Source organism: Canis lupus, chromosome 34, assembly GCF_048164855.1.
Source record: "Canis lupus baileyi chromosome 34, mCanLup2.hap1, whole genome shotgun sequence".
Taxonomy (NCBI): Eukaryota; Metazoa; Chordata; class Mammalia; order Carnivora; family Canidae; genus Canis; species Canis lupus.
The window spans coordinates 25,804,217-25,822,145 of NC_132871.1; the positions used below are offsets into that span (position 1 = coordinate 25,804,217).

The 17,929-nt window shown below is 34.1% G+C and overlaps 1 protein-coding gene across 8 annotated transcripts in view; it reads left to right on the forward strand.

Annotated features, from left to right (window-relative positions):
• WDSUB1 (WD repeat, sterile alpha motif and U-box domain containing 1) overlaps positions 1-17,929 on the forward strand; it is a 48,646-nt gene that overhangs the window by 11,764 nt on the left and 18,953 nt on the right. For 7 of the 8 annotated variants that reach the window (XM_072811242.1, XM_072811240.1, XM_072811243.1 and 4 more), the window contains 5 exons: positions 9,788-9,821; positions 11,152-11,192; positions 11,273-11,379; positions 12,249-12,428; positions 17,133-17,273. In XM_072811242.1, the coding sequence (XP_072667343.1) occupies positions 9,788-9,821; positions 11,152-11,192; positions 11,273-11,379; positions 12,249-12,428; positions 17,133-17,273 (503 nt within the window). Of the gene's footprint in view, positions 1-9,787; positions 9,822-11,151; positions 11,193-11,272; positions 11,380-12,248; positions 12,429-14,763; positions 14,907-17,132; positions 17,274-17,929 lie in introns of those variants that run through there. The other variant, XM_072811244.1, reaches the window with a different exon arrangement.

A 17,929-nucleotide genomic window follows, 5' to 3' on the forward strand; every position in this document is an offset into this window, starting at 1 on the left:
TTACCTTACTGCTTTTTAAATTTGCGTTTCCCTAAAACAATGAGATTAGAATCTTTTCAGAAGTTTTTTGGCCACAGGTATTTCTCCTTTAATGAAGTACCTGTTCATGTCTCTTGCTCATTTTCCTTCTGGATTATCTTTTTCTTATTGATCTATTGTTGAGATTATATATATTGTGTCTGTATTTCAATATATGAGCCACTTATTGGTTATATGTGTTGTAAATATCTTTTCCCTTCTGTGGATTTGTCTTTTCACAGCTTAATTTTAATATGGTCTTTTTTTTTTAAATTCTATTTATTCATTCATGAGAGACATGGAAAGAGAAAGAAGCAGAGACACAGGCAGAGTGAAAAGCAGGCAGAGAGAGAAGCAGGCTCCATGCAGGGAGCCCATTGCTTCCAGGTCTCCAGGATCACACCCTGGGCTGAAGGCTGCGCTAAACCGCTGAGCCATCCGGGCTGCCCTTCACAGCTTAATTTTAGTGTAATCAGTTTCTTTATGTTCTGAGTCATGAGAATATTTTCCCGTATTATCTTCTAAAACCTTCATTGTTTTTTCTTTCTCAAATTTGATTTGTGTGTATCATGTACAGGAGTCCAGTTTTATTTCTTTCCATGTGGATATCCACTTGTCCCAGTAATATACATGAAAAGATCATTTTTTTCTCCATGTTCTATCTTATCAGAAATCACTGACCATATATGTGTGGATCTGTTTCTCAGCCTATTTATTTCATTCTATTTTTCTCTTTATCCTTGCTCTAAAACCATTCTCTTTCTAAGCTATTCCTGGATTTTGATATTTCCATATAAATTTTAGAGTTAGCTTGCCAGATTGCTTCCAGCTATCCCCTGTACATATATAGACCCATTGGATTTTGATTGGGGTTATATTGAGTCTGATAATTTGGGGGATAATTGGCATCTTTATGATGTTGAGTCTTTTAATCCAGGAATATGGCATATTTCTCTGTTTATATTTGTTTTGATTTCTCTCAATAATTGTCTTCTCTGTAGAAGTCCTCCTCCTCTTTTATTAGATTTATTTCTAGGCACTTAATTTTTTTGTTGCTATTATAAAAGTCATGGGTAACATAGAGAAGTATATACAGAAAGACAAAATTAAGATCTGTAAGAATTTATGCATTTTTATGTACGAAATCATATCACATGATAATCATTTTTGTTTCTTCCTTTCTAATCATGATGATGTACCTTTAACATCATCCTATGCCTTATTGAACTAGCTGTCAGTACAAAGGTAATGGAATTAGTGATAACAGCCAACCTCTGATTCCTTTTTGCAAAGGAAAGCTTTCATTATTAAGTGTGATCACTGTAGGTTTGGAGAGATAAACTTTTTTAGCTCTTCTGTTCCTTCTAGTTTGTAAGAGGTTTTGTTTTGTTTTTATCATGAAGAAGTGCTATGATTTTACCTGATTCTTTTGAAATAATCATATGATTTTTCTCTTTTATTCTATTAGGGTGATAAATTATATTGATTTCTCAAATGTTAAACCAACCTTGCTTTGTTGGAATAAACATAATTTGGTCAAGACTTAACTATTTTTGTATATATCACTATAGAGAAGCCTGATTCTAACTAACTAGTATTTTTTCCACTGGCTGCTTACAGAACTTTCTCTTTGTGATTTTTTTATACTTGATTTGTATTGAGATTTGGATTTCTTTTTATTTAGTTTGCTTTGGGATCCACTGAGCTTGTTAAATATGTGGAATGATAATTCACCAGTTAAGGGGAAATTCTTATTCATTATCTCTTCAAATATTGCCTCTGTCCTTTCTCTGCTCTAAATCTGGAACTCCAATTAGATGCAAAATATACCTTCATATTATAAACTTTATATCTCTTATTTTCTCTTCTGTATTTTTTAATTGTCCTGTTCTTGTGCTTTATTCCAAATGGTTTTCCTTTTGCTGATTGCTCTTCTTAGCTTTATCCAGATATGTTATATTAAACTGGTCTATTGATGAATCCTTAATTTGGATTATTTTGTTTTTTTGGTTCTGGAATTTGTATTTGGCTATTTTTTCAGGTCCACTATATCACTCTTTATGATTTCTAGTTCTCTGTTAAAATTTTTAATCTTGGCTTTTGTTTTTCAAAACTTTGTTCTATAAATCAATTAGTTTGGTACACAGCATGAGTCAGTTACTTTATATTCTATTTATATACTTTGGTATATTTTCTCCTTGCTGCTCTTGGATTTTCTCACTCTTGCCTGTCTGGCGTCAGACATTGAAATCCACATTCATGGCTCTTCATGGCAGCTTTCGCTCCATCCAAGATATTTGGGCTGTTGACATTTACTTAAAATACTTTGGACTTAAGCCTGATAGTTCTTTTCCCATATGTTCTAATCCTTGCCAAATAATAAACCAAAAAATTAGATATGTTGCCTTTATTTTAGATGTGACCCTTCTATCCCAAAAGAAAATAGTGCATCATCAAAAAGCATGTATAGTAATTCTTTTTTCACCTAGAATTGAAGTCAGTGATAGTTTAAACAAATTTGGATTATCTTCTTTTGTTTTGGGGGATGTATTGTGCATTTCACTCTTGAGAGGTCAATTGACAAAATGATGAAATGAAATGCAGCAAGTATTTATGACTATCTCATGTGCACAGGTCTCTGCCAGTTGCGATACAGCATATAAAAGGAAGTATAAGACAGTGTGCCCTTCAAGATATTTTAATTCTCTATCCTGATGGTCATGTTGATAACTTAATAACATTGTATGATCTAATACGCCTTTGCCTTCTGAATCATAAAAGAAGTATTAAGTGATAGTATAACTTGTGTGTTTAAAACCTATTTGTTATAAAAATGCTATTTTATAGCATTATAATTCCTCATTACCGGGATCCCTGGGTGGCGCAGCGGTTTAGCGCCTGCCTTTGGCCCAGGGCGCAATCCTGGAGACCAGGGATCGAATCCCACGTCGGGCTCCCGGTGCATGGAGCCTGCTTCTCCCTCTGCCTGTGTCTCTGCCCCTCTCTCTCTCTTACTGTGTGCCTATCATAAATAAAATAAAATAAAAATTAAAAAAAAAAATTCCTCATTACCTTGTATATATGTCAATCTTAATTAATATGTTAACTAAGATGTACCCTTTTTAGTCATTGTTGATAAATGTATTTTACATTATTAAATATTTTTTGGGATATGGTATCACTCTAGGTCACATTCAGATATTTTTTCTGAATATTCTTAATTCATTTGGATAAATATATGGGAAAGTTAGTGAGTTGGAAATGTAAGATAGTGAAATATAAACGTTTAGTTTTTTAGGGAAATTGGAATATATGTTTCAACCATACTTCATGAGTAGATAAAGAACTAGTTCATTCGTCAGTGATATATTCCCTTTGTGACTAAAAGTTATTGGTTAGATGAAATAGATACATATTCTAAAGAGACAGTGGGGGAAAATGAGTAAGGTATCTGAATACAGGTGGCTACACAGGAAAAATGAATTGAGAGAATGGGATTATAGGTCAACTATGCTAATGAGGTTGTATAGGGCATAGATATAGGGTGACCATGTCAAAGGCATCATGGAATTTATGCAGATATGGGAGGATTGGGAAACAGAAAGGGAATTCCAAAAGGCAGGAAATTCTTGAGTGGATTAAAATGTATGGTGCATATAAAAAGCAGTAAGAGGAATTGAGGCTGGAAAAATAGATTGTAGAGATGATACTAGGATGTTGTTTTAACTTTGTATAGATTTAGGAAAATGATTGAAACTTTTAAGGCAATTCTAATATGCATTGCCTAGCTATAGGAGATGCGTACTAAAGGTGAAGTAAAGAAATTGAACCATGATTTAGGTCAATAGTTCTCATATGTTTTGGCCTTAGCATTCTCTGATATTCTTACAAATTATTGAGGAGGAGCTTAAGGAGCTTTTGCTTGTATGGGTTACATATATCACTATTTACTGAAAATAAAACAAAATTCTAAAATATTTTTAGTTCATTAAAAAAACTCATTGTATATTAACATAACATTTTTTGTTAAGAAAAGTAAAATAGAAGAATGAATTGTTTTCTTTTTAAAAATCGCTTCAGTATCTGGACTAGCAAAAGATACGCGGGTTCTCCTGTCTGCTTCACACGTTTCATTAGCTCTCAGAGCTGTGATGGCATCACACATGATGGAGCAAAATATGTAGGAACTTCTTCACTCATCTTTCTCTACACCTCCCCTCTAATAATTTTCCTCTAGCCCCTTGGCAGAATTTGTCTTTTGTTCCACCGTACTTCACTTGATCAACCAGATAAAACGAACATTATATATTTTAGCTTCTATTCAGGCAGGAAAGATCAGTCTTCAAAATTCAAATAGGCCTGCCTCTTTCCATAAATTCTCAGTTCTAGTTGTTAGGATTCTTTGAAAACTAGTTTTAAAATGCTGATCATTGTTAGAGTTTCAGGAGTTCAGTAAATAACATCCTCTTTTCTTCTTCTTGAGTCAAAAACCAGTGAGAGAGAAATACAAAACAGATTAGACATGACTGTAGATCTGCATCTGACTTGCCCACCTGTTCTTGGGCACCATTGGCCCACTGCAGACTTAGTACCCTGTGGGGACAGATAAAAGAGAAAATCCAGAAGGGGCTGGGCCATGTGACCTAGCATCTTTCCCTAAACTTTCCAGTCATCTGTCACTCTTTTTCTGTTAAGTAGGAGAGGGAGAAGGCAGGCCAGGAACCTTATTCCAGAAACGATGGGAAGTTCCAATTAGAAGTTTGTTTTTTATCTGTTTTGTACTTGTGGAGGGTAGAATTTTCATGAATTTGGAGTGGCTTTACAAGGCTTCTCTTGCTCAGTGATGACTGGCATAAGAAGGTATAAGAAGGCTTAAGGTCACTTTTCCAAAACTCAGATCATCTCCCTGCCCCCGCCACCCCCCTCCCCCATCTCTTTATAACATTGTTCATAATCCTATAGAACAGGTCAGTTCATTTAATAGCCTAAAAGTACATGATGCAGTTTATCACAGAGGGTTATTAGATATTGCATTGCTTGAAACTGGATGACTCGTGAAAGCTTTAGTGAAATTTGAATAACTATGCCATCTGCTTCATACATTTTTAGGTTAAAACGGACAGGGCATGTCCCCATTATGAATCAATTTTAATACATTTATGGGGGATGATGTTCTAGGAACTATAAAATCCAAAAACTTGGGTTTTAAGTTTACATAGTTTTCATCACTTACTAGCTGTGTGACCTTGAGCAAGTTCTAATTCCGTACCTTTATCTCAGCTTCAGTTCTCTGAATTACAAAATGGGGAAAATAATAACACATTTCTCATAAGATTGTTACAAAGCTTAAATGAGAAAATGCAAGCAAAGCATTTATTGCTTATTTGGGGGGGCATGATAATTGTTCACTACATGATTAAATATTATTTTTACGTAATCTGAAACACTGGATATTTTCTGATTTCTGCTTTTTCTGAGTTTTAGACATTGACCTACCTAAGAGGCATTATAAAACAGCTGTTTGAAATTTTACCATGTTGGGATCCCTGGGTGGCGCAGCGGTTTGGCGCCTGCCTTTGGCCCAGGGCGCGATCCTGGAGATCCGGGATCGAATCCCACATCGGGCTCCCGGTGCATGGAGCCTGCTTCTCCCTCTGCCTGTGTCTCTGCCTCTCTCTCTCTCTCTCTGTGTGACTATCATAAATAGATAAAAATTAAAAAAAAAATAAAAAATGTATATTTAAAAAAAAAAAAAAAAAGAAAAAAGAAATTTTACCATGTTTGTTCAGGAAGAGTTGTTGAGGATGTTGTGTCATAGCATCCTCTCTATAAAGACCTTGGGGGAAATAGTTCTTTCAAGTCTCAGTCTGAGGAATTGAAGTCTCTTTTCCAAACTTTGGGCGTGTGTTTTTATCTTAAATTGTGTTAACAGATCATGTTTTCTTTCTTGAATTGCTGTTGAAGAAGCTCAGAACCAAACTTGCAGCCCTCCTGTAGCAGGGTAGACTGGATTTTATGATGTATATTTTGGACACTAAATTTTTTTAAAGATTTTATTTATTTATTTGAGAGAGGACAAGCAAGTAGTGGGGGGGAGAGGGGGAGGGACAGAAGGAAAAGGAGAAGCAGACTCTGCACTTAGTGCAGAGCCCAACATGGGGGCTCCATCCAACGACCCATGAGACCATGATCTGAGCCAAAGTCAGGAGTCCAGCGCTCAACCAACTAAGCTACCCAGGCAGCTCTTGAACACTACAACTTAACCTTCATTTCTCTTGCCTACTCATCGTTGTAGTCTCTTCTTCTCCAGTTTTCTCACTGTAATTTTTCCCTTGTTTTTGCTACATCTTGTAAGAGACTGCAAATACTTTCTGAATGAGAAGAAACATAGATAAATGCATTTAAAATAAAAACATTTGACTGCAAAATAAATCTTTAAACCTGAGGAACACACTTGACCTAAAGAAATGTTGGTGATTTCATTTGATGAGCTTTTTGGCATTGTATAAAGCTAGTTTAGATTAAAATGCTCTAGGTGATTTCTGATATGAGTGGCTGTACAGTATCACTAGAATGTCATGGATCTCCCATGAGTCTATGATTATATGCTCTTCTATACCAACCACATAACTATACATGTTGCTGCTCTCACCCACTATGCCAGATATAATTGACATACGTGTCCTATAGTCTTGAATGAGCAGAGTTGAGGTTTTAGAGTGCCACAAAACTGAAGAAATGGAGTATCAAAAGGCTTGAATACTAATGCCTCCTTTATAAGGAAACACGGGGTTAGAGTGAAAGGCAGATTGTGCTGGAATGTGGATACTGAAGAGTTGGGGTAAGATTTACATAAAGCAGGAAATGTATAATCAGGGGCACCAAACAGTTGGACTTCTTGTGTGGTGTTGGTTCAGGTTCAATTTAGGGAATATTTTGAGGTTTTATATTATTTGAGTAGTTTCAAAGTATTTTATTTCAAATCTCAAATATTGAAAACTATTATTTTTTCCCTAATTCTGATTTCCTTCCCCCAAATCTAATCAGTTATCAAATCCCATTATATCTTTCTTTGAATCCTATGACCAAATTAGAGGCTACAGGAAGTGAGTTGACAGTCTTTTTAATCTCCCAAAGTTTACAGGTCTCTGTTTATAATTGCCATTCTTGCTTGGAATCCTTAGACTCTTAAGAGCTCCTCCTTGGTCTTTTGTTTCTCAAATTATGTTTATACCGCAGTAGATAGGGAACCTATTCCTTTGCCTTCATGGCTAGCAATCTGTTGCCTACAGGATAGTTTAAATTTCTTGGGTGCTTTGTTTTTTTGTTCTAATTTATATTTTGGGCCATATTGCTTGCTATTCCCGTAGTGGACTCTTGTTGTCCTAATTCCTGTCTTCCCAATATACAACGCACATAAAAAATTACTAATGATCTTCAAGTGATATATTATTAGAACAAGTTAGGTTTTTGTGATTTTTTTTTTTTAAAGATTTATTTGAGAGAGAGTGAGTGAGAGCAGGGGGATGGGCAGAGGGAGAGAGTCTTTCAAGCAGACTCTGCACACTGAGTGCAGAGTCTGATGTTGGGCTAGATTCCATGACCCATCAGATTATGACTTGAGCCAAAACCAAGTGGATACTCGACTGACTGATCCAAGTGCCCCAGGATGAGTTCATTTTAATTGCACTAGTTACGGTCTCAGAAGGTGGAATCTCCTTCTAATTTGCTTTTTTGCGATGCTCCGAAGTAATAGTTTTCCCTAAAAATTTTATATATTCTAGTAATCATACCTTGTACCTTGAGGAATTTAGGACTAAATAAGAGTATCCACAAATTAATTATGTTTACCATATACATAGTCAAACAACATTAGCTGCTAATATTATTTCTCAATGTTTTTTGGCTGGAATTTAGCATTTAATGCTATAACTATTTTTTGACATTCAGAATGCATTCATTCATATGCTTCCCGTTTTCTTGTATTTTATTTTACATTTGAACATTTATTTTTATTTTTTTAAGATTTTATTTATTTATTCATAACAGACACACACAGAGAGAGAGGCAGAGACACAGGCAGAGGGAGAAGCAGGCTCCGTGCAGGGAGCCTGACACGGGACTCGATCCCGGGTCTCCAGGATCATACCCCGGGCTGAAGGCAGCGCCAAACTGCTGGGCCATGGGGGCTGCTCACATTTGAACATTTAAAGTGTAATTCCTGTTTTGGAAAAATTCTGCAGTCAAAATCCATCATCTACACTGGATAACCTACAAAACAAGGAATTTTAAGTCCTTCAGAAGCTATGACTTCTGTGGTTGGACTCTTATCAGCTACCTTTTAAAAGAAAAAAAAATTTATTTATTCATGAGAGACACAGAGAGAGGCAAAGACAGGCAGAGGGAGAAGCAGGCTTGCTGTGTGGAGCTGGATGTGGAACTTGATCCCACAGGATCATGATGTGAGCCAAAGGCAGATGCTCAACCACTGAGCCATTCAGGTGCCCCTTAGCTACTTTTTAATAAGTACAAATATTAAAGTTGTACACATGGTAGTAACACTTGTATTGTTGTGTTTTCTCACAACATGTATCATGGTGGCATAAAGATTATTTTTAAAGCGGGAAAATATTATAAAGAAATATTTATCTGTTGTTAATTAATGTACTTTGTCATAGTATTGCATTTTTCTCTGATGATCTTTTTCATCAGAATAATCCCAGGGGGCTGTTTTTTAATTTTTATACCACTAAAAGTAATCACGTAGAGTTCATATTAAGTTAAGAATCGTAATTTTCAAAAATGAGTCCCAGTCAAGAGATGTGTGTGTGTGTGTGTGTGTGTGTGTGTGTGTGTGTGTGTAGAGATTAGTGATTAAGGCATGGCCATATCATTGATAAAGAACAATACTATCTGAAACAAAAACCAAGGAAACAGTACTTTTGACCCTTGAACAACATAGGTTTGAGCTGCATGGGCTTACTTATATGTAGATTTTTTTTATATATAATACAGTATTTTCTCATAGGATTTTCAGATTTTCTCTAGCTTTATTACAAGTATACATTATAGAATACATATAATACTCAAAAATTTGTGTTAATCAACTTCTTGTTATTGGTAAGGCTTCCAGTTAACAGGAACCTTAGTAGTATTAAGTTTTTGGGGGAGTCAAAAGTTATAGATGGATTTTCAACTGCATGGGGTGGAGCTTAATGCTCCTAATCCCTGCATATTGTTCAAGGGTCAACTGTAATAGCATTCTCTTGGACTATTTTTTCCCTTTGAGTTATTAACTGGATATAAGATTGTGTCTTATTTATACATCTTAAATGCTTTCTGTTTATGGCTAGGTAGTATAAATAGCATATACCATTGCTTACTAAAGTTTATAATTTTCTGATAAATTTCATATATAACATTTGATTTTTTGAATAAAAGTTCATACATGGGAACAAAAAGGCTGCATTCTAAATGTTTGCATATCAGGGGCTCCTGGGTGGCTTAGTCAGTTAAGCGTCTGCCTTTGGCTCAGGTCATGATCTCAGGGTCCTGGGATTGAGCCCCGCCTGACACTGGGCTCCCTGTTCAGCAGGCAGTCTGCTGCTCCCTCTGCCCTCTCTCACTCAAATAAATAAATAAAATATTTTTTAAATAAGTAAATGTTTGTATATCCAAAAAGTTATTTAAATGACTTAATACTAATTAATAAATGCTGTACTTTGTTTTTATAGAACTACTCACTCATAATTTCCTTTTTGTTTTAAAGATCTGTGGATAAGTCTGTCATAGTATATGATACTGTAAGTATTTCAAAACCTTCTGTGTGTGATTTGTGTAAATTCTATTAGGCTACTGAGCTTCAAGTTAGTTAAGCAAGATGAAAAAAAATATACTTTTTCTTGTTAGAGTGCCTAAGGGTATACATTTTCAGAAATGCTAAGATAGTTATGCAGGTTAAGGTACAGGTCCTGGGACAAGCCCTTAAATATTTCAGTAGTGATTTTAAGATGGACAGATGTCTAAGATGGACAGGTCTGATCAAAGAAAATACAACGAGGACCAATATCCAAAAAAAAAAACAAAAAAAAATCACTTCAAATTAATTACTCTTAAACTCTTATACCAAGTTTCCATAGTTTCTATAACAGCAAAGGATGAATGTTTACCCCAGGGTTGGGGAAGGGTTTAGCTGAGAGTCACCTACCAATGGTAGCGTTTGGGCTGGGTTTAAAGTATAAGGAAGAGAAGGTTTTAATGGACTTGGGAAAATGGGAGTCTTGGGTAGATCCATATAAATAAAGAGCAGAGTTGCATAACTATGAAGAAAAATGAACATTTTACATAGAGCGAAGATGAAGTTGATGAAAATATTCTCCAAGAGAGAATGGAGAATGTTGAATGGAGCCTTATAATGATGAGTTCAGGCTGCAGCAGCTTTGCCAGCAAATGAAATAGAGATGTAAATCATCAAAGTTTAGAGGGTCAAGCAAGGAATCTAAACCAGTTCTCCACATGAGAGTTCAAATCACTGAGTACTCTGGCAGGGGATAGGAAAGAATACTCAAACTGAGTAAAGTGGATCCTGAAAGTTTCTCAAGAAATTTTCATGAGATTTTACAAGAATAGCTATAATGTTAAATTTTCTCCATAAATTATGTATGTAAGTCTCAGTTAAATACAACCAATTGTATAGCTGAAACTATAATAATACTGTATATTATTTATACTTCACTTTCAAAAAATTAATAAAATAAATGTGTCTAGATACTAGATGGCCAACTAAGTATATTGAAAATCTAAGTGACTAATTTCTACTCACTGGTCTTGCAATGGATAGAAGTCAAATGCCATAGCAAAAATACAAATCATTTCATGTAACAGATGTTTAGGTTACTATTAGTAAATTCAAATAAATTGGCAAAAGCCAAGGGTCTTTTATACTAAAAATTTCTAGGAAAATGATCAGCAAACAACAGTGCTAATTATTGAGAAAGTGAAATAAGTTTCAACTTACATTAGTGACTAATAATAATACTAAAACACAGCATTTAAACCGTTTATGTTAGATGAGTCCTTATTAGTAACTTTATTTCCTACTTGAGTAAATATAAAACTGTTTTTATTTTTCAGAATACTGAGACTATACTTCACACGTTGACTCAGCATACCAGGTCTGAACCTAACCTCATTTTGCATTAATATAATTAAGAAAGTAGTCTGAAGATACATAATAGTTGTTTTTATTAACTAGGTATGTCACAAGTTGTGCCTTTGCACCCAATATCCTCTTACTTGCTACTGGTTCAATGGACAAAACAGTGAACATCTGGCAATTTGATCTGGAAACACCTTGCCAAGGTTAGTAAGGGCATCATATTTCAGCCAGTTCAACCCATTCACCATTAAAATTTTAAACTCCATAATTTTTTGAAAAATCACTCAGCTTGCTTTTTCTGAATATAAAGTATGCATCCAAATTTAATAGGATTTAAAAATAATTTTAGAGAAAACAGTGTTTAAAGTAGTTGGTCTATGTTAAAACTGCTGGTAAATGCTTTAGGGTGCATGTTCATGGATATCATACCTCCCATAGTTTTGTGAGCTGTTTATTTGTACTGCAGACTATTCTTTCAGATAAATGTAGCCTGAGAACAAAATAGAAATCGTAGTTTTATTGATTCATTTTAGTTTTGGCCTCATCAGTGTTGACACATAATTTAGGAGTTTTATTTTTATCACTGTCAGAATTAGCCAAATAGTGGTGGTGATATGCAGGTGGTAGAGCAAATAGAGTACTTTTGCTGATATGAGGTTTTTGGTTTTATTTGTTTTATTTAAAGTAGGCTCCATGCCCAGCATGGAGCCCAGTTCAAGGCTTGAATTCATGACCCTGAGGTTGGGACCTGAGTGAAGATCAAGAATTAACTGCTTAACTGACTGAGCCATCCAGGCCCCCCAATATGAGTTTTATATAATAAAAAATTTGGTTTTCTAGAGTGGAAAGAAAAAGTTCCAAAAGAGTAGTATTTAACATATTAAATAATACTGTAGTTATACATAGCATTACTTGATTTTTTGAAATTTCTTCAAAGGATGTTAAAGTGGCAAAACACAGATTTAAGGAAATTTCATTTACTTTTGAATTCTGAGTGATAATATTTATAAAGGAAGTACTTTTCTTCATTGTTATTTTATCTGCCTTTCTGTTTTTTGGTTTGTTTTTAAAGCAAGGAACACAGACGATCAAGTGAAGCAGTTTATTGAAGATTGGTCAGAGGATGATGTCTCGATGTGGCTTTGTGCACAAGGTTTAAATGACCTTGTTGATATTTTCAAAATTAATAACATTGATGGAAGAGAACTGTTTAATCTCACCAAAGAAAGTCTGGTCGATGACTTGAAAATAGGTAAGATTAGTGGAAGATTGGCAGTATTAAAAGTGACTTTTAATAATTTACTCTGAGATTTGTTTTAGTTGTATTAATAGTTTCCTCTTAATATCCTGGCATAGTAGAGAAGGATAGTACATTTTTATTGGAGTATGGAAAAGAAGTGTTCCATAGTATTTCTTTAACTAAAGCCACCATGTAACTAATTTTAAAAATGTATATATTCTTTAAATTGGGACATAATTCACATAAGATAAAACTCACCCTTTTATAAATGTACAGTGCAGTGGGTTTTCTTAGTATATCCACAAAGTTGTCCAGCCATCACCCCTGTCTAGTTTCACAACATTTTCATACCTTCAGAAAGAAACCCCATGCCCACAAGTTGTCGCTCCTCTTTCCTTTTCTCTCTAGCCACTGGCAACCACTAATCTGCATTCCATCTGTAAGGATTTGCCTCTTGACATCTCATAAAAGTGGAATCATACGATATGTGGCCTTGTCTAGCCTCTTGCTTAGCCATGTCTTCACAGTTCATCCCATGCTGTTGCATATATTCGTACTTCATTCCTTTTTATGGCTGAATAATATATTTTTTCACTTTATCACTTTTTGCTTATCCATTTATCAGTTGATTGAATTTGGATTGTTTCTACTTTAGCTATTATGAATAATGCTGCTCTGAACATTTGTGTACAAGTTTTTGTGTGGTAATGTTTCCAGTTTTCTTGGGTACATAATCAGAAATGGAATTGGTGGGTCATACAGTAACTCCGTACTTAACATTTGAGGAACTGCTGGACTATTTTCAAAGCAGCTGTGCTATTTTACTATTCTCACCAGCTATATATGAAGATTTCATTTTCTCCATATCCTCATCAGTACTTTTTTTCTTTTTTTAAATTATAGCCATCCTAGTGGTCTCTCCTGGTTTCAATATATATTTCCTGGTGACTGGTGATGTTGAATATCTTTCCATGTGCTTGTTAGCCATTTGTAGATCTTTCTTGTAGAAATGTCTATTTAATATCCTTTGGTCATTTAAAAAACGGAGTTGTCTTTTTATTCATATAAATTTGGATATGAGACTTACTGGATATATGATTTATAAAATTTTCCTCTCTTTGTGTGGGTTAGCTTTACACTTTATTGATAGTGTCCTTTGAAGCACAAATTTTTTTTTTTAATTTTTATGAAGTCCAGTGTATCTGTTTTTCCTGTTGTTGCTTTGCTGTAGGTGTCATAGCTAAGAAACTATTGCCTAATTCCTAGTCTCGAAGATTTACACCTTGTTTCTCTTCTATGAATTTTATGTCTAGTTGTTATCTTTGTGTGTGATCAAGTTTGACTTAATTTTTGAATATAGTGTGAGTGTCAGGGTCTAACATCATTCTTTCAGATGTGGATATCTAGTTGCTGCCCCAGTTCTATTTATTGAAAAGATTATTCATGTGCTTTGGAATTGTCCTGGCACCCTTGTTGAAAATCAGTTGACTACAAATGTGAGGATTTATTTCTGGACTCTGAATTCTATTTCATTGATCTATTAGTCTATTGTCATACTGGTACCACACTGTCTTTTTTTTTTAAGATTTTCTTTATTTGAGAGAGAGAGTGATTGGAAGGAGGAGCAGAAGCAGAGGGAAAAGGAGAGGGAGAGGATCTCAAGCAGACTCTGTGCTGAGATGCAGTGCCTGAATCAGGGCTCTATCTCATGACCCTGAGATCATGACTTAAACCAAAACCAAGAGTTGGACACTTAACTGACTGAGCCACCCAGGCACCACCACACACTCTCTTAATTATTGTAGCTTTGTAGTATGTTTTAAATTTGAAAAATGTGTGTCCTCCATATTTTTTTTTTATCTCTCCAAGATTGGTTTTGCTACTCTGGGTCCCTTGCATTTCCATATGAATTTTAGAATCAACTTGTCAGTTTGTCTCAAAAGAAAAAAAAACTTTTTTTTTTTTTTTTTTAATCAGCATACACTGTAATATTAGTTTCAGGTGTACAATATAGTCATTCACATCCATACAATACTCGGTGCTCATCACAAGGCACTCGTTAAAAAGCCACCTATTTTGATGTGGATTATATTGAATCTGTGAACTAATTTGGGGATTATTGTCATCTTAATATTAATAAGTCTTCTAATCCATAAGCACAGGACATATTTTGGTATATTCAGGTTGTCTTAATTTTTTGCAACAATGGTTTGTCATTTCCAATAAGCAAGTCATTTTTCCTTAAGTAATATAGTTCAGTGGTTTTTAGAATATCCATAGAGTTATATAACACTGTTTAATTTCAGAATATTCTTATCCCCTCAAAGAACCCATTCTTTCTACCTAGCTCCTGGCAACCACTGATCTACTTCTGTCTTTATGGATTTGCCTATTTTGGACATTTCTTATAAGTGGAACCATACAGCAGGTGCCATTTGTATCTGGTTTCTCTTATGTAACATAAGGTTTTCAAAGTTCATCTGTGTTTTGTATGTGTAAGTACTTCAGTGTGTGAGGTTTCCAATTAATTTGTTCACCTTTTTCTCAACACTTGTTATTTATTGCCTGTCATCTTAATGATAGCCACCCTTATAGATGTGAAGTGGTGTTAGATTGTGGTTTGGATTTGTATTTACCTAAAGATATATGTAGAATCTTTTTAAGTGCTTATTGGCCATTTATGTATCTTCTTTGAAGAAATACCTGTTTAGATGCTTTGTTCTTTTAAAATTGGTTTATTTGTCTTTTTATTTTGAAAGAGTTGTTGATACATTCTGGATACTAGATCCTTTTCAAAAACTGTCTTAGTGTCATACTCTAATATAATACCAGATACTATTATTAACATACTATAATAAAATCTTAATGGGAAAGCTTAGGAAATAGGATCTCCATAGTGAGATTTATTGTTAATGAAGAGTCAAATAACAACAAAAAAGTTAAAACCATTTAGAGTATAGTGTTATGCTTTCTTAAAATGGTAAATATAGCATTTGAACGTATTTAAATTATCTTGGAATCTTATGGCCTTGTAAGAAGTTAACAGAATGATGGTTTGTGAAAATACTTAGGGTCAGATAGTTTTGTTCTCAGGCCATACTGTGAAAGCTATTTTTGTATCTCTAATAACTTATTTCCTTTATAATTTACTCTTTCATCCTAGAAGTAGGTAATAGAGTGTAGGGGTTTTCTTTTTAAGTTCTGCTGAATTTAGCATCTTTATTAGTTGATTTCTCATTACTCTCTCACAATAAATCTTTACCTTATCACACAGAAGCACTTGACAATGTAAAACAATAATTTCAGATTTCAACAAAGGGTGTTTGAAAACATAAAAGAAGCATAGTAGAAACAATAGGAATAGAATTCTATTTCGATAAAGAATAATAAATTCTTGGATTTAATTAATGGTTTGAAATAGTTTCTGACGGATGAGTCTCAGGGTTAGTAGTTAGAATCATTTTAAACTTCAGTAAAATAAGTTTCAGAACTATCAGGCCAAAGCATAAAATTGAAATGTAATTTAACTTCTGTAGTGGGCTAATAGCAGAATTAGGAAAATCATTATTATGAATGGAGACAAAAATGTTAACATTCTCTAGTAAATAAATCTGTTTTGTGTTTAAGATTTGGAAAGTTAGCAGATTGAACAAATTAAACAGTAATATTATTTTATTTTATTATAAACAATTTATTATAAACAATAAATTATTAAATAGACAAGGGCATTGATTTTTTTTCACATCATTCTGAAGTATTTTATTTTATTATTATTATTATTTTTTTAATTTACGATAGTCACACAGGGAGAGAGAGAGAGACATAGGCAGAGGGAGAAGCAGGCTCCATGCACCGGGAGCCCGACGTGGGATTCGATCCTGGGTCTCCAGGATCGCGCCCTGGGCCAAAGGCAGGCGCCAAACCACTGCGCCACCCAGGGATCCCTCTGAAGTATTTTAAAGTTCTGGGGTGTCTGGGTGGCTTAGTTAAGCATCTGGCTCTTGATTTCATCTCAGGTTATGATCCTCAGGGTCATGAGATCAAGCCCCATGTTAGGTTCCATTGTGGGTATGCAGCCTGCTTAAGATTCTCCTTCTCCCTCTTCCTCTGCCCCTCCCCCCGATGTGCTTGCACTCTCTCTCTCTCAAAATAAATAAATCTTTAAATAAAAATGTAAACATCTAATAACACTAAACCTCCTAAAATTATACTAAACTTCCTGAAATCAAAAATTAATTTTTAAAACTTGATAAAAGTAAAAATACAAATGAGTGAAACTTGTGTGTATAGTTTTACACAAACAGGTGAGTTTTATTTATAATCGTGTTTCATGTGAGAATCAGCAGATATGTCCAGTTTCAAACATTTTTTAAATATAAAATGGAATTTTTAATCATTAAACTGAAGATCTTTAAAAATCGTTAGGAAATTTTTTGGTTAAACACAATAACCAGTAGTAACAAGTCTTTTCAGGAGTCTGAAATTCTTCAACTTTCAGAATAAAGTTTTTTAGAATAAATTCTTCATTTGTTGCTGGTTTAACTACATAGTATTCTATACTATAAAGATTAGGGAATTTATAAAGAAAACAGTTTTGTGTGGTAAAACAGTATATCTGAAGATTTTTGGTTGTAATAGATAAAATCTCTATTTGCTGAAGACTTGCATAGAGGCTACCAGTGGTTCTCTCACCCTAACAGAATAATTTCTTTTCAGAATCTCTAGGGCTGCGGAGTAAAGTTCTGAGGAAAATTGAAGAACTCAGGACCAAGGTGAAAGCCCTTTCTTCTGGAATTCCTGATGAATTTCTATGTCCAATAACTAGGGAGCTTATGAAAGATCCTGTCATTGCATCAGGTATGTGTGATGCTTTTCTAAGTTTTAGGGCATTAATTATGTGCTAAATGAAAAAATAATGTAGATATTTCATAGAAGTTTGTGTAAACATGAGAAATTTTTACAGCCTCTGTTTTATAGCTCATGAGTAGTTTTTTTTAACTCGTTTAATCTGAGGTAAACTATTGAACATTATATATTTCTTAAAATTGGATGGAGTAGGTTTGGATAAGATTAGAGACAAAAGGGTTCAGTTTAATAAGCTTTACTTGAACTTGTGAAATGTGTTTTTGGTTACAAGAATGCAAGGTAAAATGTTTTTGAGATAGACTGTTGTGATCTCTTATGTTTACTTTATCATGAATGTAAACCTTACAGAAATAAGATTTAAAGATTATAAAATTGCATCATTCCACATTAATTTCTAATCTGTCAATAGACACAGATGTATGTAATTTACATAGTTGTAATCAGTGAATCCTTATTTTTTTAATTTTTGTGTAAGACTTTATACATTTCTAAATAGTGACTTATTCTATGTAATTTTCAGTTTTAAATACTTTATTCCAGTGTGGCTCTGTGCTACATTTTGATTCATATACCAAATAGTGGAAATCTTTAAATTGTAAACAGCATTGCACTGATACCTTGGTACTTCCTTTTTTCTGTTATCCATT